The sequence below is a fragment of the Triturus cristatus genome, chromosome 3_1, assembly GCF_964204655.1.
Source record: "Triturus cristatus chromosome 3_1, aTriCri1.1, whole genome shotgun sequence".
In the NCBI taxonomy this organism is placed as follows: Eukaryota; Metazoa; Chordata; class Amphibia; order Caudata; family Salamandridae; genus Triturus; species Triturus cristatus.
The window spans coordinates 381,583,729-381,607,996 of NC_140583.1; the positions used below are offsets into that span (position 1 = coordinate 381,583,729).

Sequence of the window (24,268 nt, forward strand, 5' to 3'; positions counted from 1 at the left end):
GCTGGAACTCCCTTACCCAATCCTGGTGCTTATCACATGCAGCATGTGAGCAGCGCCCTGACTAGTGGGAGCGGCCTCACTTGGCACTCCACAGGCTCTGGAGGCCTGCATTTACTTTCAACTCAGCTGTCATAAGACAGCTGAGATGAGAGGTTTTAAATGTGCATGTGTGGCTGGCAAGACGGGCGAATAAAAAGACATGCACACTTTAAACAGTGAATTAGACAGCCCATCCTCCTCCCTGCTGCTGTCAGTCAGCAGCGGCCCTGCCCAATCCTGACGCTCAGATCGGGATGGGCGATAAAAAATAAAATGGTAATGAACTACCATTTTATTTTTCATCTCTGGGGCTTTTGGGGGTGGGGGGATCTAAAGTGGGGTGATGCTCCTCCACTCCAACGGCGGAGCCGCCCCTGACATTAGATCTTGATGATCTCTGGAGAGTGGTTGCTGAGGGTACGAAAAGAGCTCTAGTCCTTTTATACCTATATCCATGTTCATCGATCATGCCTTGCTACTGACAATATCTAAGAACTTGGGCCCTGACAACCTTGCCCTAAAATGACTACAGTCATTCTCAGCTCAACCCAGTCTGTCTTCCGTCCATCATTCAATTCTGCATCAATGCATTTTGCCTGTGCAGTGCAAGAGTATTCTCTACTGTGACAGTAGATCTTTAATATCTATTTGCTCCCTCTAGCAGCCCTTGTTTACTGTTCTATGTGTGTGTGCATGTGTGTGTACTGGTATGTGCACCAATGATACACAATTGTTATTTAAAGTGGCAGTTAGACATTCAAATCAATTGCTTTCTTTTGCCATACAACAAGACCTAACTTAGACCGTCAGGAGAGGAAAATTGATGGTTTTAAATTGTTTCAGAATTAGCACATTCCAAACATAACCGTTAATCTAAAAAAAAAAAAAAAAATACTGGATAAATGGAACTTTATCTTATAGTTATAAGAATAGGGCTCTCTAATCACTCTGGTAAAATTGGTGCTTAACCTGGGCATTAGTATTGATTCTGGTTATCCCTTGGAAACCCCAAAGTAATATGTGTATGCTTCTGGCAAATAAAGTTTCTGGAAAGAAAACATTGTACCCTGCATTCCATCAAAATCCCATGCTCTGGTAGTGACCACATTAATACAATTTAGGCTGAAGTAGCGAAATGCTGTTTATCTGGAACTACTGGTGAACCCCTTAAGAAAGCTATAACTTCTGCAGAAATTGACTAGTTTCCGATCACTCTAAAGGCTCCCATTAAACAGGTACAGTACAAAATGTTGGTCACAGTGCCAAAGATCATTCGCAGCTTATCTGCACTCCTACCCTTCCTTTCTGGTCTCTAAATGTAAGCTAGTCGCACTTTCCACCTTCAGGCATTTCGGTTTGGAAGTGCACAAAATTAGGTCAGTTACTTTTAGAGGTAGAGATTTCCCAGTAGCCAGAGCAAGGGAATGGAATAAATTGCTTGTAGAAGTAGGTGCAAATTCTGCTATCCCTTCATTTAGTAGACTTTTTTTTGAACAATACATTAGTCCCCATTGTTCCTTATTTTATATTAGCCAGGTTGTGTTCTTATCTCCGAAAGCACCAAGAAGCACGTGGGTAGTCGAGCGCTCTACAAATCCTAATTATAAAACTCTATTTTTATAAATCATTGTCATGTCTTTTTCTTGTTGTGTGACTTTTATTCTATTGTTTGGTGCTGTAAAATGTTTTACTCGAAGTTCCTTTGTTTAGCCTTGCTTCTTGAAGCTACAGCTACCCAGGGTTGAGCCTAATGTTTACAAGCTAGCCTGACTGGACACAGGAAGGTATTTGTGAAAGTACTCCACGGTAAGGCCCACAGCCATATCACATATTACACTCAAATCCTCAAACATTGCCTTGAACAATGTTTCCCAATGTGTTCTTTTTTGGCTATTTTAAATGTTGTGTTGACTTTTAACATCAGAAGGGCAAACTGAAATATTCACTCGAAAGTTATGAGGGCTTTTGGCCTTTATGACATAAGTTTGGCTTGTAAGTAGTTGTGATGCTGGCCAGTATCAGAATCATGTAATTTTGTTTCAACTTAAATACAACACCAGTGCTGTAATATATCAAAATAAGTATTCACAATGCTATTTGTTGAATTTATCATTTAAGAGCAGATTTGAACTGATTCAAACTTTCTTTTTCTGATTAAACTGAAACACTCCTTTTCTTGGTTAATGCATGAATGGGTAAAGGAATGTCAAGTTTGCATACTACAGTTATTTTTTCTGTAGAAGGTGTTGTGGTGCACACTTGTTTGCAGTCAAGAAAACATGTTTTTCTTGGTGTTGACTGGTACATTTTTAGTTCGAATCACGTGTTGCAGCAAAAAATGACACTGCTAAGGCATTGTTGGTAATGTGGTAATGCCCAAGCATTAATTGTTGTATTTTTAATATTTAAAAGGTTTCTAATAAGTTGTTCTTTGTGTGTTCTTGTTGTAGGTACCCTGGAGCGGCATGAAACTGGGGACTTAGCAAAAGCAATTTTGACATCTTGTGTAGAGTCTAATTTTTTTAGGCCAGATCCTGTACCCTTTGTTACGCAAGAAACACCCAAGAAAAACTCAATCTACAAAAGTACCAGCTCACATAAGCTCGGCACAGTGGTATACAGTCACCCCCACACTGAAAAGTTATCACAAAAGGTAGGTCATCAATCGATCAATGAGCCAGCAGTTGTAAAGCTTAGCACTGTCACCCTTAGGGGTACATGGGTGTTGAGGGTTCTGTGTCTCCGTCGAAGAACCTGGTCTTGAATTTCTCTCTGACGTCCAACAGGGAGGGTGCTGTTCACAGATGGAGGGGCAGGTCATTCCAATTCTTGGTGGCAATGTAGGAGAATGCGCACCCACTGCAGCAGATGTGAGGGATGTTTGTAAGGGAGAGTAAGGCAGGGCGCAGGTGTCTTGCAAGCGGATGGTGAATCTAGGACAGTCCTTGATCGTGTAGGGTTTTGTATGCATGTGTGAGGATCTTGAACTGGCATCTCTTCTGGATGGGGAGCCCGTGGAGGTTTTTGAGTTGGAGGGTGACTTGGGTCCGTTTAGGGAGGTCCAGGATTAGTCTGGCTGCACTGTTTTGTATGATCTGGAGTCTTCTGAGGAGCTGGGTGGAAATCCCAGCGTAGAAGGCATTGCCATAATTGAGGTGGCTAGGGATGAGGTCCTGCATGACGGTCTTTCTGGTGTTGATTGGGATCCGTCTGAGGATTCTTTGGAGCATACAAAGGGTGTGAATGCAGGAGGAGGAGACTGTGTTGACTTGTCATTTCATGGTCAGTCGGCTGTCCAAGATGCTGCCCAGGTTGCGTGCATGGTCTTACGGTGTGGGTGTTAGTCTGATTTCTGCTGGCCACCAGCTGTGGTCCCATACGGAGGTGTTCTTCCCAAAGATCAGTACTTCTGTTTCGTCTGAGTTTAGTTTGAGGCAGTTGTCTCTCATCCATTTGGCTACATTGGTCATGGCATTGCTGAAGTTGGTTTTAGCATTGGCCGAGTACTCGATAAGTGAGAGGATTATTTGAGTGTCGTTTGCGTAGGAGATTTATGTTGGGTCCGTAGGATCTGGCAAGGTCTACGGGGGGTCATGTAAATGTTGAACGGGGGCTGATGCATGATCCTTGGGGAACGTGGCAAATTATGTTCTTGGGTGCAGAAGTGAATGGAGGCTGTCACATACTCGATGTGCATCCCGTTAAGAAAGAGGCGATCCGCTTGAGGGCATTTTGCTGTATGCCAATATTGTGGAATCTGTCAGTGAGGGTGTGATGGGATGGTGGGACACAGTGTCAAAAGCAGCAAAAGGGTCAAGCAAGATCAGAGTCACAGTTTATCCATGGTCAAGGAGAGTTCTGACGTCGTCTGTGGCAGCATGATCTCAGTGCCGTGGTTGGCCCTGAATCCTGATTGTGAGGCGTTGAGTAGGTTGTTTTCTTCCAGGTATTCCATGAGCTGTTGGTTGATGGCTTTCTCAAGTACTTTGGCTGGGTAGGGTAGCAGGGAGATCGGTCTTTAGTTTTTGAGGTCGCTAGAGTCAGCAGAGGGTTTCTTTAGGAGGAGTCTGACCTCTGCGTGTTTCTATCTTTCTGGGAAGGTTGCTGTGAAGATGAAGGTGTTGAGAGTGCTAGTGAGTTACGTGCTGATAGGGTTGGTTCCGAGGTTGAAGAGATGGTGTGGGCAGGGGTCGGTCAGGTGCCCGGTGTGGATAAATGACATGATGGCTGTGGGGGTCTGAGTGGTGAGCGAAGATCAGGTTGTGATCATTCAGCTAGTGTTCGTTGGCTGGATGAGGTTGTCAAGGCTGAGAGTGGTGGTTTGGGGGTCGTAGTTGTTGTAGATGGTGTTAATCTTGCTGTGGAAGTGGTCCAAGATGGTGTCCCAGAGTTCTTTGGAGGGGTGGATGGTGTTTCCTAAATCGAGTTGGACAGTTCCTTTGTGTGGATGGCCGCGGTGTTGATGTGGGAAGTAATGGCTGCTCTCCTAGCTTCCTTGATGCACATGTGGTAGTTGCTGAGGGCTACTTTGTGAGCGGTTCTGTTGGAGGGGTCCTTAATGCTGTGCCATCATTTCTTGAGTCGGTAGCAGTTGCGCTTGGTGGTTCTTAGTTCTGCGGTGTACCAGCTGGCTTGTTTTGAGGTTTTGTTGTCTTTTGCTGGTTTCAGCAGGGCGACTCTGTCGGCGCATTTAGTGATCCAGGCGGAGAAGTTCTTTATGGACCGGTCAAGGTCTGCTGAAGTTTTAGGCTGTTGATGCTTGGAGCCTGGGTCTATTGAGTCTCACTTACCTTGCTCCAGCTTCAGCGGTTGGCGCCGTGGTGCTGGGCGATGTGGTGCTGGGTGTCAGAGATGGTGAAGTGAAAATGGTCGGTCCAGGTAAGTTGAGTGATGTATGTGAATTTGATTCTATCGCTGGAGGTGAAAATGGCCCTGAGTTTGTGTCTAGCCAGGTCATAAATGCATGATATTTACTGTCGAAAGAGGTTAAGTTTGGGTTATTTCTTAGACTTAAAAATATAACAAAGCAACATAAAGGGAATTTTCCATTCCTGCTAGGCATCTCTTGAAAATGTAAGATGTGTCCCCTTTGTACTTTTATAGTTTCACAGCTTTAAAAAAGTGAGATTTTGAGACTGGTACATCCAAATTCCTGCAATTGTCACATCCCTGCTGTCATTAAAGGTTGTACAGAAACAAAGTCAAAATGCAACAATTTGATATGTTCTTGATACACATTGCAGCTTTAAATCATGTGTATCCATATTCTATCTTTTAAGTCTGTGTTTGTTAAAAAAAAAAGTAAATAATATTTTTCGAGGCTACCCTTATAAGCAAAAAATATATCTATCTCTCTCTCATATTCTCTCTCTCTCTCTCTCTCTCTCTCTCTCCCTCTATATACATATATATATATATACATATATATATATATATAGAGAGAGAGAAAGAGAAATAATGAATAACCTCTTGGTCCATGCTTGTTATCAAACGCGTCTGCAAATTTCAAGTATGCAGACTCATGCTTAGTAATGTTGTATATGGTTTATATTGAACCACTCCACCGTAATATTTGACATTACAATATATAGACACATTCTAGAGATAACTGCTCACATGCTGTTACCATCCTGCCATTTATGAATTACCATTTTGCAAAACACAAGGTGCTTGTTTATCAGATTGCAAATCCTAAAGTGGATAATGCTTACTTACTCCTCATCTTACGCTCATTTTCTTGGACAACAGGATATACTAGCTAAAATGTAACAGTGCTGCAGTTATTCGCCTCCCTCGCACCGTTTCAGTTGTGGATGACAGCTGTTTTTTTCAGCCAGATCCCTTGCTTTCCTATATGTTTGTGTCACAAAAGACAGTGGTAATGAAGTCGAGTTGTTGTTACACTACTTACTGTGATGTTACAAAGATTTTAGTTAGTGTTTTACTCTTAATGTAACATTCTCATTCAAAAGGTACAATCTATCAGAAGCACATTACAGTTATAAAATCATCTCCAATCAAAGTGTTTAGAAATTATTGAAGAATGTTTTATGAAAATACCAGGACATCTTTCCTATATAGGGAATGTCAAAACTTAACACCAAATCACAAAGCAATAGACTTACTATATCTGTGGGCGGTCAGCTTGGAGAGTAGTAACATAAGAAGAAATGCAATAATTGCCAAAAGGCTGAGATCACATTAGCCGTCTCGGTTCATGTCCACATTGAAATATAAACATTTACTCCAATCGCAGGGTGTGCTTACATGCAAGTGAGAAGGACCATCCCAAATCCATCTTTGTGAAGGATTTATTAAAGTTCTTGATATTTGATCCTATTCAGAATGAAAACATATTTTTGGGCTCAATGCGTTTTTTCCTCACTTCTTTATAAAGGAATGTCGCCCAAACATCTCTTCCACACATTTCCACTATGTTGATTGCATTCTCTACTGAATTTCAAGTGTGGCATTACTGATTACAAAGCTAGTTATTAATTCTACGTATTGCCTCTCACCTGGTTTCTGGGTGTGAGCCTACGGAGAGTACCTAAAGATGATAATAATTAGGGATATTGACTAGCTTCTGGATGAAACACATATGTTTGATACTTGGGGCAGAGAGAACAATGGGAACTAACACTTCATCTTATTTCTTACGCCTATCTTGAATATAAAAGATTCGCTAATGTTCCTACTAGCAAATTTAAAACATTTAAAATATTATTTAGTTGTATTTCATTTCCTAAAACAATGCAAATTGCCTGTTTATCAAATCGTTTTATTTATTTCACTTCCTGGCTGTGGGGGTCTCTGGTTGGCAGGTTTCTACTGTCCAAGTAGGAACCTTTCCTTTTAGTCAGGATACAAACCTAGGAGAACAATCAGTCAGTTCTGACGCACAGATGAGAAGTGTTGCATTGAATCCAGACTATAAGGGGAAGCAATGCTTTGAACTCCAAGACGGTTCTGGTCTACGGGTGATGTGTCGGAAATCTTGGCGCATAAGTGCAATGCGCTAGAGATCTGGGCAAGCTGAAGGTTGATGAAGCGGCTGTAAACGGGGCTGCGTTAATTTCTTCTGTCGTGGTCCAACAATGCGTTAATTCTTTCAGTCACACTGCAGGGTCTGTGTCGGAGTCAATAGGGTGCTCTTGGACTTCAGAGGCATAGTGCGCTGAACTTGGGCTGTGGCGATTTCTTCGGCCGCAGGCAGGCCCTGCGTCAATTTCTGTGGCTGCAAGGCAGCAGTGCATGGAAATTTCTACAACACGGAATTGCTGCATTGGAAAAACTGGTTCTGGAAGGGCGATGCATTGATTTCGATGGTTTCAAGCAGCAAAACAACCTCCAAGGGCCCAGAACTGGAATTGGCACCTCAAGGCAGTTCAGAACTCCCAGCAGTGGAGTTTAGGGCTGCTGCAGTTGAAGTCTTTGATGGCCATGAGACAGCTTAACAAAAATAGAACCAAAAATAAAACACAGTTTGTGGTTGCATAGTGGTCTGCACTAAACTAGTGATGTACACAAATCACTATGGGTCAAGTACAAATACAAGTTCAATGCTCACCGCTGACCGTCCGTGTTAGAAATGGGGGCCTCTAGTTGGCAGAGGTAGGTGCATTTGTCCAATTAGGTACCCTTGCTACTAGTCATGGTAGGGGGCATACAAACTTTATATAACCCCTGCTCCTCCCCTGGGTAGCTTGGCTCGAGCAGAGAGACTTATCCCAAAGGCAATGTGTAAAGTATTTGTACTCAAAACACACAATAGTACAGTGATAACACCACAAATGAAAACCACACCAGTTTAGAAAAATAAATTATCTTTATCTAAACTCAACAAGATCAAAATGACAAAAATCCAACATACATGTAATAAAAATATGACTTTTCAAACGTTTCAAGTAACTGGGTCCATAGAAAACTATGGATACATGATTCTACACACAGTACCTTTAGATGCCTCAAAATTCGCAAGGTCTAACAGCTGCAGAGATGGGAAGCATCGAGAAACAAAGAGATGTGTCAGTTCCTGAGTCCTTGGGGAGGCGATGCAACAGCTCTGCTGCGCCCAGGTGTAGTGAAGCGTTGAATCCGGACTTGGGGGTGGTGGGGGTTGGAGTGTTACGTCCACACCACGACGGTTCTGGTCCATGGGTGATGCGTCAGGAAATCTTGCTGTACAGGTACGATGCATGGAAATCAGGAATGTGCTGGCGATCGATGCGGCAGCGACAAGCAGCGCTGCGTCGATTTCTTCAGCCGTGACCGCCCACTGCGTCGGTTTGGCAGCGGCACAGTGCTGTGTGCGGAAAAATAGCTGTAAGAAGAGCAATGCTTCAGTTTCTTCAGTTCTATAGGTTTCTTCCAGCTTCCAACAGCAGGAACAACCTCCAGAAGCCCAGAACTGGAACAGGCACCTCCTGGCAGGTCACAACTTTCAGCTGCAGAGTTCAGGGGAACTGGGGTGAAGTCTTTGTGTCCCTGAGACTTCAGAACAGGTCAGCACACACAGGCCCTTGGAGATCTTCTTCAAGCAGGTTCACAACAAAGTTCCAGTATTTGTCCTTTCCTTGGAAGAAGCAGCAAATGCAGGCCAACTCCACACAGCACACAGAAAAGGGGCAGTGCTCCCGCTCACAGCTCGTAAGCTCTTCTCCTTGGCAAAGGTTCCTCTTGAGTCCAGAAGTGATCTAAAGTTCTGGAGTTTAAGGTCTACTACTTACACCCCATGTTGTCTTTATTCTCTTTGTGCAACAGTATCTGTGCCTAGTCCAAACCAGTTCTGACCTCATTGGTGCAGTATGACCACAGGGGGTGGGGACAGCATTGTGCAAGGGAGACGGGCCCTATTCAGGTGCAAGGAAAACTCAGCCCACTACTCTAATTTCAGCCAAGGTCTATTCAGCCCAGGTCTGGGTCATCCAGGAAGGGCCAGGCACACCTCAACCCTCACCCCACCCCCAGTGGCTGTCTACAGTGAATGCACATCCCCAGCCCCTGTCACTCCAAAACCAGACAGTCAATCCACAAACAGGCAGAGGCACACAGAATGGTTAAACAAGAAAATGCCTACTTTCTAAAAGTGTCATTTTCAAGCACATAATTTAAAAGATGTGTTTTTAAATTCTGAGTTCAGAGAGCCTAAACCTTATTTCTTTATCTTGTCCCAATGGGAAGTTATAGTTGTAAGATATTACAAAGTACCTCCTATTCTATCCTATGGGACAGTTAGCCTTTCAATAGTGAATAACAAAAGTGGCAGCAATTCACTGTCAGGACATGCCACACACACCAGTACATGTTCTACCTTTCACATACACTGCACCCTGCCCATGGGGGTACCATGGGCCTACCATAGGGGTGTCTTACACATAAGAAAAGGGAAGGTTAGGGCCTGGCAAGTGGGTGCACTTGCCAGGCCAACATGGCAGTTTAAAACACAGACACTGCAGTGGCTGTTCTGATGTGTCTTTTCAGGGCTACTCATGTGGGAGGCACAATCCGTGCTCCTGGCCCACTAGTAGCATTTGATTTACAGGCCCTGGCACACTCAGTGCACTTTACTAGGGACTTACCGTAAAGCAAATAGGTCAATCAGGGAGAACCAATTGTAATAACAATTTACACAAGGAGCGCTTGTACTTTGACACTGATCAGCAGTGGTAAAGTGCACAAAGCATCTAATCCAGCAAAAACGAATTCCAGCATAGCATCAGAAATACAGGAGGTAGAGGCAAAAAGTCAGAGGAAACCACACCAAAGATGCCAAGTCTAACAGACTTCTTTTCTGCTTGTTGCCCGGCTGCTCCCTGACTCTGCTGGAAGGAGAGCTGGACTCTTCCTACCCTCCAAGTGATCTCCAAGGGCTTGCTGGCTTACCTTCTGTTTTCTGAAGTCCCAGGGACACAAACGTCTTCCTACAATTCTGCTGTACTCTGCCTTCTCGGAGTCCTAACCTTGCCTGAGGTGTCCCCTCCAAGTTCTGGGTCTCAGAAGTGGTTTCTGCAGCTATTGTCCTACAAAATTGACACAGAGACGACTTTGCGTCAATCAGAACCAATTCATTGTGCTTCGACGCCGATACAGGAGCCGATTGACTACATCGCCTTGATAGACTGTCCAGCTAGACATCAACACAGCACCTGCTTCGCAAAGGGATTTGACATTGTAGCTTCCATCAACTGCACAGTTGGTGCCAACAGCGCTTAACTCGATTCACAGATTAACGAAGACGCAGTGACTCTTCGCCCTGAGTCTTCAACATCAACACTTTTGATCTATCCAAGGTACATTGTTAGCGGGACCTGTCTGAGTCCTGTAGACTGCCCGCCCTAGACCGTGGTTGACTTGAACTTTTAATTTTCCCCGGTCTACTTCAACCTCAAGTAACCTTTCAGCTCTGTTGACTTCTAAGCATTGTTTTTGCATTTATTCTTTAAAAATCCATACCTTAATTTCTACTGATTGCATTTTTGTCATTTTGGTCTCATTTTCCCCAGATAAATATTATCTATTTTTCTAAGCCTGTGTTGAGTCTTTTTGTCGTGGATTCATTGTGTTACTGAGTGTGTGTTGCACAAATACTTTACACATTGCCTCTTTAGATCAGCCTAACTGCTCTGTGCCAATCTACCAGAGGGTGAGCACAGGTTATCGTTTTGTGTGTATCTAACTTATCCTGACTAGATGGTGGTGGTTCCTGCCTGGCCTGGGTGCATACCTTAGCCTACCAGGAATCCAATTTCCAACACATTGCATTTAATTTCATATATCTATATTTTCACATGTTTAGATGTCAAGGCACATGGAGATAAAGTGGTTTGCACAAAATCACACAATTTGCAGTCAAGTGCCGAGGCCTGTGTTATGTCTAAGTTCTGCTCATGGGGGTTCCGTTATGGAGCGTTCATGAGCAGAGTTCTAAGGAAGTTGGGAAAGGTGTCAATTGGTCACAGGTTTGGGGGGAAGAGTCTGCACTTTCTATTTTCTCCTTTTGTTGTATCACTTTGCTTCCTGTTGTTTCAAAAAATTACCTTGCATAACTTTCCCGGACGACTCCGACTTTCATCACTGGTGGCGAGGATCGGATCAGAGTATGGTCAGATTTTATTCCATTAAGTGTGCTAAGGGATTGCGCATCAGCAAAGGTGAATGAGTGTGTGTGAAAATACCCACAGTTAGTGTGAGAAATGGGGAAGTGAGGTTCAGTCAACCCCACAAGCTACAAGAAGTGAGTGAGAATTCTATTGCTGCAAAATTGACAGTGGTGGATTTAAGAACCATGTTCCTGAACTATGTTTAGAACTGATGTTGGAACCTGGGGGCCAGAAATTGGAACCTGGCTGATGAAAGCCAGGTTCCAGTTTCTGGTCCCCGGGTTTCAACATCAGCTGCTTAACCTCTAAACCTAGTTCAGGGGCCATGTTCTTTGTTGGTAGGTGTTATTGAGGTATTAGGAGATTTATTAGAGAGTTCAACACAGCCTAAGAAAATCAAAATAAGGTAACAAAGGCTGAGATGTACAAATTGTTTCAAAAATGCATCTGTGGTAATTTTTTAATGTGTAAGTTTAAGGGTTTGGCTGAAAGGTTTGTAACAAATACAAGAATAATGTACAAACATTCTGCCTAAAGTTCATGCTTATTTAGGGGCTTCAGCTGCACGTCCGCACAGCGGGCACACCAAAGCCAAGCCCATCTGCCCCCATCAGCGTTCCAGTAGCGCAGGCCATGCTGCCCTTTTGGATACTCGTTTAAAGCACACACATGAAGAATTACATCTCCTAAAGAAGGGCTCTAGAATATATATAGAGAGCCTAGAAGATGTTTTGAGTGACAACAATCAGCAAAAGGGGGCCAAAAGGTTGCTACCCACTCCAAAATAAAAAGGATGTTATTAAACTGTTGGTCTTTTAGTAAACACGTGAAGGAGATTGCTCTACTTTAAGGATTAGAAAATTTAAATTTGTTATGCCTCACAGAGACCCGGTTAAATGATTGCGCAGTACCAGACTGTAAGAAAGTGGTCCGCCGGTACAATGGTTCAGAGGTACATTTATTAATCCATATAAGGAGCAGCCAACAATCAATGCCAGCAACAGGAGCCTCTATATCTCTAACCGCCTTCCTTAGAACCCCCTCAACCTTCTATCCCGCACCATTCCAACTGCATCCTGTCCCTCTCGAGTCCCTAGATGCGGAATGTAAGACAAATCTTGGCACGATCCCTGATGGATACAATGTAATTCGCCAAGATAGAGAAAATGGGAGAGTAGGGGAAGTAGCTATAATTTCTAAGTCCTCAATACAAATTGCAAAAGGTGAACCGCTCAACTTTAAACAAGCAGAAACTCCGCTTTTTAAAGTTAAAGGCTCTCACAAACTCTCCACCGCATGCCTGCTGATATATTGGCCCCCGATCTATGGCACTAACTTTGGAACAATCTTGGCAGAGGCCATTAGACCATTTTGTACTGAAGTCTAATAGGTTTTGCCTATTAGGGTATTACAGTATGGGAAACAGTGACACTAAGGACCATGCCATGACTGCCCTAAATCAGGAACAACAACACCACACAATGAAGGTCATATGTTTGATCTTAATTTCTCCACATGTAATATACTAAAAGCTGCAAAGCCTATTAAGTTAGTATGGTCAGATCATCATTCGGGGTTTTCAATTAAATAACTGTCTCCAGTGTGGCAGAGGAGAGTCTAAGGGGAGCTGTTAGAAATGGGATTTCTGGTTGGCTAGGGCTTGCGCCAAAGCCAGGCAGAAACCACCACTCTAGTCAGGGCAAGGAAGGTACACGCCAAAGATAACCCCTGCTCACCCCCTTGGTAGCTTGGCACGAGCAGTCAGGCTTATCTCTGAGGCAATGTGTAAAGTGTTTGCGCGCGCACCCAGCAACAACACCCAAGGCCCACCACAAAGGAAACTCCACAGAAGGTATTATATAAAAATAACCTTTGTATTATACCACAACACATTAGATAAAAACACACACTTTACAATGTGCCAACAGGCACGGGCAGAATTTACAAGGGATTATATGTACAGGGGACAGGGCCACATGGACCACTGTCAGGAATTAGCACTTTGTAGAAATTACACTTAGAACGTAGGAATAATACTTTAGAACATAGCACCTACAATCACTGTAGCACTAAAAATAGAACAGGTAGCACACAACCAGTAACTACTGGTAACAGGTAAGTACCACCTACGCAACCCTAACCACCTTAGGAAAATACTGCGCAGGGAATCAGGACCTCACTAGTACCACCTGTTCTAGGAGAAAACAAACAACCACCTAAGTATCACAATACCTGTAGGGGTAAACGCACATTACACATGACGCATAAAAACATTCAGAGGTGTAAACACAAGGCACATGACGCATAAAAATACATCCAGGGGTGCAGGAAAGGAACAATAGCTCAAAACTCACATTCGCCACCACCTGTGGCAGTCCCTAGGCCAACTGGCCTTGTCAGGGCAATGACGCCCTGTGTCCCAGTAAGGTTTAGGGGAAGACTGCGCAGGAGGCGCAATCCACAATGCAGAGTCAGGGCAAGACTGCGCACGCAGTTGGCGCAAGTGCCACGGGCCCCCAACCTAAACGTTGCAGCTGCCCACTAAGTGCTGGGCAGCTGTGGAACTGAACTGGGGCACCACTGTGCCTTGAACACCAGTATCGCAGTCACGTGGGGCCTCTCGGGACCCTCTAATACAAACAGTGCGCCTTTTTGGAGCCTCGGGGCTCTAAACAACAACACAAGCCCCCTACGCCTCTGTGGCTCTGTAAACTACTGTGGGGCAAGGTGGGAGTGGCCCGCTGCCATCTGGGGCCACTCGAACACGGAAGAAATGCCCCGGTAGCGTTGGAGCCCTCTAGGCTCTTAAACAAATTGCCCCCGTTCGTTGGAGCCTTCACGGCTCTGAACAAAATGCCAGAATGCCCCCGAGTGCGTGGGAGCCTCACTGGGCTCACGGGCACACACCATACCTCCCAACACAGGCGTGGAGTCCCCCCAGCCCTTCGCACCTACCGGGCTGTTCTCCGGGGACTCCCGCGTCGTCTCTGCTTCTGGGGCAGTGGCCGTCCGCCCTCCTGCCGGGCAGCAGCGACGCTGCTGCGTAGGGACGTGCTGGATCTTCCTTCCTCCGGGGAAGCGCGGGGTGGCCTCCCGTCCGCTTCCCTTCCTTACGACGGCTTCTTCCTGGAGGCCCTGATCACGTGGGCCACACCCCCTCCCGCTGGACCAATCCCAGCACGGCAGGGGGATGACGCGGCCGGGACTCCGGGCTGCGGCGGTGATTTGCGATGCTGGCTTCCTCCGAAGCGCGGGGTGGGCTCCCGCCTTCGGATTTCAGTACTAGGTGGCAGAAACGAGTGGCAACGTCCCTGGCGGGGTGGGCACCCGCTAGGGATATTGATTTTCTAATAAAGCGGGGTAGGCTCCCGCTAACACGCTCCGCAATGTCCCTGGCAGGGTGGGCACCTGCCAGTGGACGTCGGAATCGGCAGAGACAGGGCAAATGCCGGGTGGGCACCGGCTTCCAAAAATAAAGCGCTCCTGAGCGCTCAAGGCAAATCCAAGCGCTTTGGGGGAAAGAAAAGTGCTTCCAGGCGCTTAGGGGTGCCAGTCAACACCTAAGTCCAGCAAAGTTCTTACCTGCATGCAGCAGGGCAGTTGTGGGGGGCAAGGCTGGACCCAGAGCCAGCTCACTGGGCCTCCAGGCAGGGAGGTAGTCCAAGTGGCGGTCCTCTGGTCCAACAGCAGCAGCAGCCCCCCTCAGGTAAGATCCTGGCAGAGAAAAGCTTCTGTGGGGACACAGCCCCATTTTTATACAGTAAAACCCTTTGTTCTGGGTTCAGGATGAGGGGGAAAACCAGTCGCAGCTGGTTGGGGAGCACCCTTGATGTGCTCAGCCCCTCACTCTATTCACTGGCAGGGCTAGGGTCGTCAGTCGCACCACAGGGGGCAGAGCCAGCATTGTGTGGGGAAAACCCTGCCATATTCAGGACCCAGGTGTACTCCTCCCACCCATCTGGCTGCTGATCTCCCCATTCACCACTGGGTGACTCATCCTGACTCTGGGGAATCCCTAGCCCGTCACATGACCTCAACCAGCCAATCACGCGACAAGGCACACATTTTACACTGCACACCGAAGTGCCCACTTCTAGAAGTGGCACTTCCACACTAGGTACATGCACGCCGCACACATCACCGCGCAGCATTCAATCACACGAGTCCGCACATACCAAACTCGGGCCTGCACACCCCACGCATCAGGAACTACTAAGGACACATACATTCCCCATGCATTCCTAAGGGAGGGCCGGCCTATCTCACCACATGCACTCAGAGCGCGCACGCACTTTACCCTGGGACACAGGGAAAGTGCGCAGAAACCAAAAAAATCACCACACCAAGTCACCAATAAAAAGCAAAAAGGTCAGGGGTGAACCTGCCAGAAGGGCCAAGTCCAACACAACCCCCTTCCAGCCAAAACGCAGGGCAGCCCAATCACCACCGTGATGGACTTACCTGCTTGGGGCGATAGAACACGGACGCGGGCCCGCAACTGCAGGGACACCCTCCGGTTCTACGCCACGGTGAACCCATGGAATTCTTTCTAACACCACTGTCTGGACCAACTGGGCTACCCCACTGGTACTCCCAAGCTGTCCGCGGCCAAGACCAGGCCCTAGGCCACCCAGGTGCCACCGGTCCTTGCCTAACCACAGAGTGGGGGGTAGTAACCCCTGGCACATAGCGGCCATTCTCCACTCTTCCTCTCTGCAAGACAGGACTAGACTGCCATTGGTTCTCCTGCCTAGGGTCTACACCCTCAGGCGGACCAGGAGTCTCAGGGAAGGCTCTCCTCCCCCTACCTCTTCTCCTAGGGTTCCTCCTCCTCTGGCGAGGGGTACACCTAGAACGCCATTCCAACCCAGGGTTTAACCCCTCAGGTTGTACCGGGGGCAGAGGTGGGCTCTCCCACCCGCTGCACCCCCTTCCAGAGCCCTGCTCCCTACCAACTGGGGCGGTACCTCTGGAAGAAGAACCGGTCGGGAAGCTGGTTACAGACGTCCCACCCTTCAGGTCAGGCTGATCCTGAACCTGGCCTCCCAACCTCCGGCCTAGAACCTTTGGTGGAATAATTGCCTGGCACTCCAGGACTTCTGGAGATTTCCACTCCATCCCCCTGAGGCTATCAAATGACACATGTCGAGCGACTGTCTGTCTGGCGCTGATCTCCCGTCCCCTGTCCACCTGACAGTGCGCGGAGATCCCCCAGAACAGAAGTGGTGTCACCCTGGTCACTACACGTTATCCTAGCCCAACTGGGAAGTCCCTGACCCACTGGCTCTTCCACTGGGGAACTCATCCCCCAATCACTCACGCTGGACTCCTGTACCCTCCCTACCGGAGCGGTACTGCCAGACTCCAGAACCACAGGAGCCCTGTTTACAGGCGCTCCAGGTCCTCTACTCACTAAGAGATCTTCCTCAAGTGGACGAACAGGACAGCCTAGGTCCCCAACTTGGTGTTCCCTCATGAAACCATCCAAGTCCTGAGGCAGGGTTTCGGGCGTCTGGGGACCCTCGGTCACCCCCTCACTCCTGCTCCACTGAGCCAGGCAGTGAGCCCCTACACCCTCCTCGCTATCCTGGGACCTAGCTGGGCTTCACTGAGCCTCCTCCACCACGCTGGGCTGGAGGATCTCTGACCCAGTATTGTTGGAATCACTCACTAATGACACTAGAGGACCTCTAGCACTTTCCCAATGGTCTGCTTTTTCTGCAAGCTCAAATGGCTCAGACATTCCACACCCCAACAGGTGTTGGCGCAACCCCGGCACACAACAACTGAGCAGGTGTTCTTTGAGAACCAGATCATACAGGTCGTCATAAGTACGTTCCGAGTTCTGATCCACCCAATCGGACAGTGCCTCATTACATCCCTCCAAAAACTCCTCCCAAGACTGGTGAGACAGTTTCCTACTGCCCCTGAATTTCAACCTATACTCCTCCTCTTGGGAAACAGGTACCATACTCGGGGAACTGGGAATGGGACTCTCTGTACTGCACTCTATATCGCTGCCACCACTGGACTTCACCCTCACTGGGGAATCCAGAAAACTACCACTGTGCTCAGGGGACAGGGAAAGGGATGAGGCGCTATCTCCTACGCTGGACCCAGCAAGGGACTCCCTACCCACGGGGACCTCACTCTCTACTGGTGTCCAGGTACTGTCATCTTCTTCTGAATCTTCAGGGCTCCCCACAGACTCACCACCCTCCAGGTGAGAGGCCCGGGCCCTGTCTTCCTCACTGCACTCACGTTTCCATTCACCTGCTTGCCATCCAATCATGTGGTTCCTCAGTTCGTACACAGTGTCTGACTCTCTCACCCCTATGTTTCTCTGCCTACAGAACCTTTCCAACTCCTGCATACTGTAATAAACTAGATCACTGGGATCAAAAGCAGGCTCCATTCTGGCAGACGTTCTAGAGAAAAGATCACACAGGGAACCTAGGGGTCTGCGTTTAACACAGGAGTACACAATTCACAAAGGATTCAGCAAGCTCTCTATCCCAGAGAACTCACACTCACTTGCCTAGTGCCACACACCATTCATCCACACACAACCCTCCCCTCGGACTGGTAAGGCAGTTTCTACCACCCCTGATTCCTCAACCTGACCACCACGTGACACAGGTACCAACTCTGGGCGCAGGGCGGGGGACAAATGTACAGGACACTATTACGCTGCCACCACTGGATCCCACCCTCTGGTGAATCCAGAAAACACAATGCACTAAGGGGGATGATCTACCCTCCCGAGCTAGGGACACCTAACTCACAGTGCACAAAAACACCTTTCCAAAGAAATGACAATTAAAAACAAACTTAGAACAATAATCCCTATACCATGTGATTTATCTAAATGCAGATTTTTGTAGTGCGGCCAGTTGCCGCTGCGGTACAGCGCAAACGCAAGTCCAAATCCCACCGCTGATCACCAATGTTAGAAATGGGATTTCTGGTTGGCTAGGGCTTGCGCCAAAGCCAGGCAGAAACCACCACTCTAGTCAGGGCAAGGAAGGTACACGCCAAAGATAACCCCTGCTCACCCCCTTGGTAGCTTGGCACGAGCAGTCAGGCTTATCTCTGAGGCAATGTGTAAAGCGTTTGCGCGCGCACCCAGCAACAACACCCAAGGCCCACCACAAAGGAAACTCCACACAAGGTATTATATAAAAATAACCTTTGTATTATACCACAACACATTAGATAAAAACACACACTTTACAATGTGCCAACAGGCACGGGCAGAATTTACAAGGGATTATATGTACAGGGGACAGGGCCACATGGACCACTGTCAGAAATTAGCACTTTGTAGAAATTATACTTAGAACGTAGGAATAATACTTTAGAACATAGCACCTACAATCACTGTAGCACTAAAAATAGAACAGGTAGCACACAACCAGTAACTACTGGTAACAGGTAAGTACCACCTACGCAACCCTAACCACCTTGGGAAAATACTGCGCAGGGAATCTGGACCTCACTAGTACCACCTGTTCTAGGAGAAAACAAACAACCACCTAAGTATCACAATACCTGTAGGGGTAAACGCTCATTACACATGACGCATAAAAACATTCAGAGGTGTAAACACAAGGAACATGACGCATAAAAATACATCCAGGGGTGCAGGAAAGGAACAATAGCTCAAAACTCACATTCGCCACCACCTGTGGCAGTCCCTAGGCCAACTGGCCTTGTCGGGGCAAGGACGCCCTGTGTCCCAGTACGGTTTAGGGGAAGACTGCGCAGGAGGCGCAATCCACAATGCAGAGTCAGGGCAAGACTGCGCACGCAGTTGGCGCAAGTGCCACGGGCCCCCAACCTAAACGTTGCAGCTGCCCACTAAGTGCTGGGCAGCTGTGGAACTGAACTGGGGCACCACTGTGCCTTGAACACCAGTATCGAAGTCACGTGGGGCCTCTCGGGACCCTCTAATACAAACAGTGCGCCTTTTTGGAGCCTCGGGGCTCTAAACAACAACACAAGCCCCCTACGCCTCTGTGGCTCTGTAAACTACTGTGGGGCAAGGTGGGAGTGGCCCGCTGCCATCTGGGGCCACTCGAACACGGAAGAAATGCCCCGGTAATGTTGGAGCCCTCTAGGCTCTTAAACAAATTGCCCCCGTTCGTTGGAGCCTTCACGGCTCTGAACAAAATGCCAGAATGCCCCCGAGTGCGTGGGAGCCTCACTGGGCTCACGGGCCCACACCATACCTCCCAACACAGGCGTGGAGTCCCCCCAGCCCTTCGCACCTACCGGGCTGTTCTCCGGGGACTCCCGCGTCGTCTCTGCTTCTGGGGCAGTGGCCGTCCGCCCTCCTGCCGGGCAGCAGCGACGCTGCTGCGTAGGGACGTGCTGGATCTTCCTTCCTCCGGGGAAGCGCGTGGTGGCCTCCCGTCCGCTTCCCTTCCTTACGACGGCTTCTTCCTGGAGGCCCTGATCACGTGGGCCACACCCCCTCCCGCTGGACCAATCCCAGCGCAATCCACAATGCAGAGTCAGGGCAAGACTGTGCACGCAGTTGGCGCAAGTGCCACGGGCCCCCAACCTAAACGTTGCAGCTGCCCACTAAGTACTGGGCAGCTGTGGAACTGAACTGGGGCACCACTGTGCCTTGAACACCAGTATCGCAGTCACGTGGGGCCTCTCGGGACCCTCTAATACAAACAGTGCGCCTTTTTGGAGCCTCGGGGCTCTAAACAACAACACAAGCCCCCTACGCCTCTGTGGCTCTGTAAACTACTGTGGGGCAAGGTGGGAGTGGCCCGCTGCCATCTGGGGCCACTCGAACACGGAAGAAATGCTCCGGTAACGTTGGAGCCCTCTAGGCTCTTAAACAAATTGCCCCCGTTCGATGGAGCCTTCACGGCTCTGAACAAAATGCCAGAATGCCCCCGAGTGCGTGGGAGCCTCACTGGGCTCACGGGCCCACACCATACCTCCCAACACAGGCGTGTTCCCCCTTGGGGGAAAGAAAAGTGCTTCCAGGCGCTTAGGGGTGCCAGTCCACACCTAAGTCCAGCAAAGTTCTTCCCTGCATGCAGCAGGGCAGGGGTGGGGGGCAAGGCTGGACCCAGGGCCAGCTCACTGGGCCTCCAGGCAGGGAGGTAGTCCAAGTGGCGGTCCTCTGGTCCAACAGCAGCAGCAGCCCCCTCAGGTAAGATCCTGGCAGAGAAAAACTTCTGTGGGGACACAGCCCCATTTTTATACAGTAAAACCCTTTGTTCTGGGTTCAGGGTGAGGGGGAAAACCAGTCGCAGCTGGTTGGGGAGCACCCTTGATGTGCTCAGCCCCTCACTCTATTCACTGGCAGGGCTAGGGTCGTCAGTCGCACCACAGGGGGCGGAGCCAGCATTGTGTGGGGAAAACCCTGCCCTATTCAGGACCCAGGTGTACTCCTCCCACCCATCTAGCTGCTGATCTCCCCATTCACCACTGGGTGACTCATCCTGACTCTGGGGAATCCCTAGCCCGTCACATGACCTCAACCAGCCAATCACGTGACAAGGCACACATTTTACACTGCACACCGAAGTGCCCACTTCTAGAAGTGGCACTTCCACACTAGGTACATGCACGCCTTACATATCACCGCGCAGCATTCAATCACACGAGTCCGCACATACCAAACTCGGGCCTGCACACCTCACGCATCAGGAACTACTAGGGACACATACATTCCCCATGCATTCCTATGGGAGGGCAGGCCTATCTCACCACATGCACTCTGAGCGCGCACGCACTTTACCCTGGGACACAGGGAAAGTGCGCAGAAAACAAAAAATCACCACACCAAGTCACCAATAAAAAGCAAAAAGGTCAGGGGTGAACCTGCCAGAAGGGCCAAGTCCAACACAACCCCCTTCCAGCCAAAACGCAGGGCAGCCCAATCACCACCGTGATGGACTTCCCTGCTTGGGGCGATAGAACACGGACGCGGGCCCGCAACTGCAGGGACACCCTCCGGTTCTACGCCACGGTGAACCCATGGAATTCTTTCTAACACCACTATCTGGACCAACTGGGCTACCCCACTGGTACTCCCAAGCTGTCCGCGGCCAAGACCAGGCCCTAGGCCACCCAGGTGCCACCGGTCCTTGCCTAACCACAGAGTGGGGGGTAGTAACCCCTGGCACATGGCGGCCATTCTCCACTCTTCCTCTCTGCAAGACAGGACTAGACTGCCACTGGTTCTCCAGCCTAGGGTCTACACCCTCAGGCGGACCAGGAGTCTCAGGGAAGGCTCTCCTCCCCCTACCTCTTCTCCTAGGGTTCCTCCTCCTCTGGCGAGGGGTACACCTAGAACGCCATTCCAACCCAGGGTTTAACCCCTCAGGTTTTACTGGGGGCAGAGGTGGGCTCTCCCACCCTCTGCACCCCCTTCCAGAGCCCTGCTCCCTACCAACTGGGGCGGTACCTCTGGAAGAAGAACCGGTCGGGACGCTGGTTACAGACGTCCCACCCTTCAGGTCAGGATGATCCTGAACCTGGCCTCCCAACCTCCGGCCTAGAACCTTTGGTGGAATAATTGCCTGGCACTCCAGGACTTCTGGGGATTTCCACTCCATCCCCCTGAGGCTCTCAAATGACACATATGTCGAGCGACTGTCTGTCTGGCGCTGATCTCCCGTCCCCTGTCCACCTGACAGTGCGCGGAGATCCCCCAGAACAGAAGTGGTGTCACCCTGGTCACTACACGGGATCCTAGCCCAACTGGGAAGTCCCTGACCCACCGGCTCTTCCACTGGGGAACTCATCCCCCAATCACTCACGCTGGACTCCTGTACCCTCCCTACCGGAGCGGTACTGCCAGACTCCAGAACCACAGGAGCCCTGTTTACAGGAGCTCCAGGTCCTCTACTCACTAAGAGATCTTCCTCAAGTGGACTAACAGGACAGCCTAGGTCCCCAACTTGGTGTTCCCTCATGAAACCATCCAAGTCCTGAGGCAGGGTTTCGGGCGTCTGGGGACCCTCGGTCACCCCCTCACTCCTGCTCCACTGAGCCAGGCAGTGAGCCCCTACACCCTCCTCGCTATCCTGGGACCTAGCTGGGTTACACTGAGCCTCCTCCACCACGCTGGGCTGGAGGATCTCTGACCCACTATTGTTGGAATCACTCACTAATGACACTAGAGGACCTCTAGCACTTTCCCAATGGTCTGCTTTTTCTGCAAGCTCAAATGGCTCAGACAATCCACACTCCAACAGGTGTTGGCGCAACCCCGGCACACAACAACTGAGCAGGTGTTCTTTGAGAACCAGATCATAGAGGTCGTCATAAGTACGTTCCGAGTTCTGATCCACCCAATCGGACAGTGCCTCATTACATCCCTCCAAAAACTCCTCCCAAAACTGGTGAGACAGTTTCCTACTGCCTCTGAATTTCAACCTATACTCCTCCTCTTGGGAAACAGGTACCATACTCGGGGAACTGGGAATGGGACTCTCTGTACTGCACTCTATATCGCTGCCACCACTGGACTCCACCCTCACTGGGGAATCCAGAAAACTACCACTGTGCTCAGGGGACAGGGAAAGGGATGAGGCGCTATCTCCTACGCTGGACCCAGCAAGGGACTCCCTACCCACGGGGTCCTCACTCTCTACTGGCGTCCAGGTACTGTCATCTTCTTCTGAATCTTCAGGGCTCCCCACAGACCCACCACCCTCCAGGTGAGATGCCCGGACCCTGTCTTCCTCACTGCGCTCATGTTTCCATTCACCTGCTTGCCATCCAATCATGTGGTTCCTCAGTTCGTACACAGTGTCTGACTCTCTCACCCCTATGTTTCTCTCACTACAGAACCTTTCCAACTCCTGCATACTGTAATAAACTAGATCACTGGGATCAAAAGCAGGCTCCATTCTGGCAGACGTTCTAGAGAAAAGATCACACAGGGAACCTAGGGGTCTGCGTTTAACACAGGAGTACACAATTCACAAAAGATTCAGCAAGCTCTCTATCCCAGAGAACTCACACTCACTTGCCTAGTGCCACACACCATTCATCCACACACAACCCTCCCCTCAGACTTGTAAGGCAGTTTCTACCACCCCTGATTCCTCAACCTGACCACCACGTGACACAGGTACCAACTCTGGGCGCAGGGCGGGGGACAAATGTACAGGACACTATTACGCTGCCACCACTGGATCCCACCCTCTGGTGAATCCAGAAAACACAATGCACTAAGGGGGATGATCTACCCTCCCGAGCTAGGGACACCTAACTCACAGTGCACAAAAACACCTTTCCAAAGAAATGACAATTAAAAACAAACTTAGAACAATAATCCCTATACCATGTGATTTATCTAAATGCAGAGTTTTGTAGTGCGGCCAGTTGCCGCTGCGGTACAGTGCAAACGCAAGTCCAAATCCCACCGCTGATCACCAATGTTAGCAATAGGATTTCTGGTTGGCTAGGGCTTGCGCCAAAGCCAGGCAGAAACCACCACTCTAGTCAGGGCAAGGAAGGTACACGCCAAAGATAACCCCTGCTCACCCCCTTGGTAGCTTGGCACGAGTAGTCAGGCTTATCTCTGAGGCAATGTGTAAAGCGTTTGCGCGCGCACCCAGCAACAACACCCAAGGCCCACCACAAAGGAAACTCCACACAAGGTATTATATAAAAATAACCTTTGTATTATACCACAACACATTAGATAAAAACACACACTTTACAATGTGCCAACAGGCACGGGCAGAATTTACAAGGGATTATATGTACAGGGGACAGGGCCACATGGACCACTGTCAGGAATTAGCACTTTGTAGAAATTACACTTAGAACGTAGGAATAATACTTTAGAACATAGCACCTACAATCACTGTAGCACTAAAAATAGAACAGGTAGCACACAACCAGTAACTACAGGTAACAGGTAAGTACCACCTACGCAACCCTAACCACCTTAGGAAAATACTGCGCAGGGAATCAGGACCTCACTAGTACCACCTGTACTAGGAGAAAACAAACAACCACCTAAGTATCACAATACCTGTAGGGGTAAACGCACATTACACATGACGCATAAAAACATTCAGAGGTGTAAACACAAGGCACATGACGCATAAAAATACATCCAGGGGTGCAGGAAAGGAACA

The 24,268-nt window shown here is 48.8% G+C and overlaps 1 protein-coding gene across 4 annotated transcripts in view; it reads left to right on the top strand.

Annotated features, from left to right (window-relative positions):
* WDR72 (WD repeat domain 72) overlaps positions 1–24,268 on the top strand; it is a 1,103,881-nt gene that overhangs the window by 505,986 nt on the left and 573,627 nt on the right. For all 4 annotated transcript variants that reach the window (XM_085644161.1, XM_085644164.1, XM_085644162.1 and 1 more), the window contains exon 14: positions 2,490–2,692. In XM_085644161.1, the coding sequence (XP_085500287.1) occupies positions 2,490–2,692 (203 nt within the window). The remainder of the gene's footprint in view (positions 1–2,489; positions 2,693–24,268) is intronic.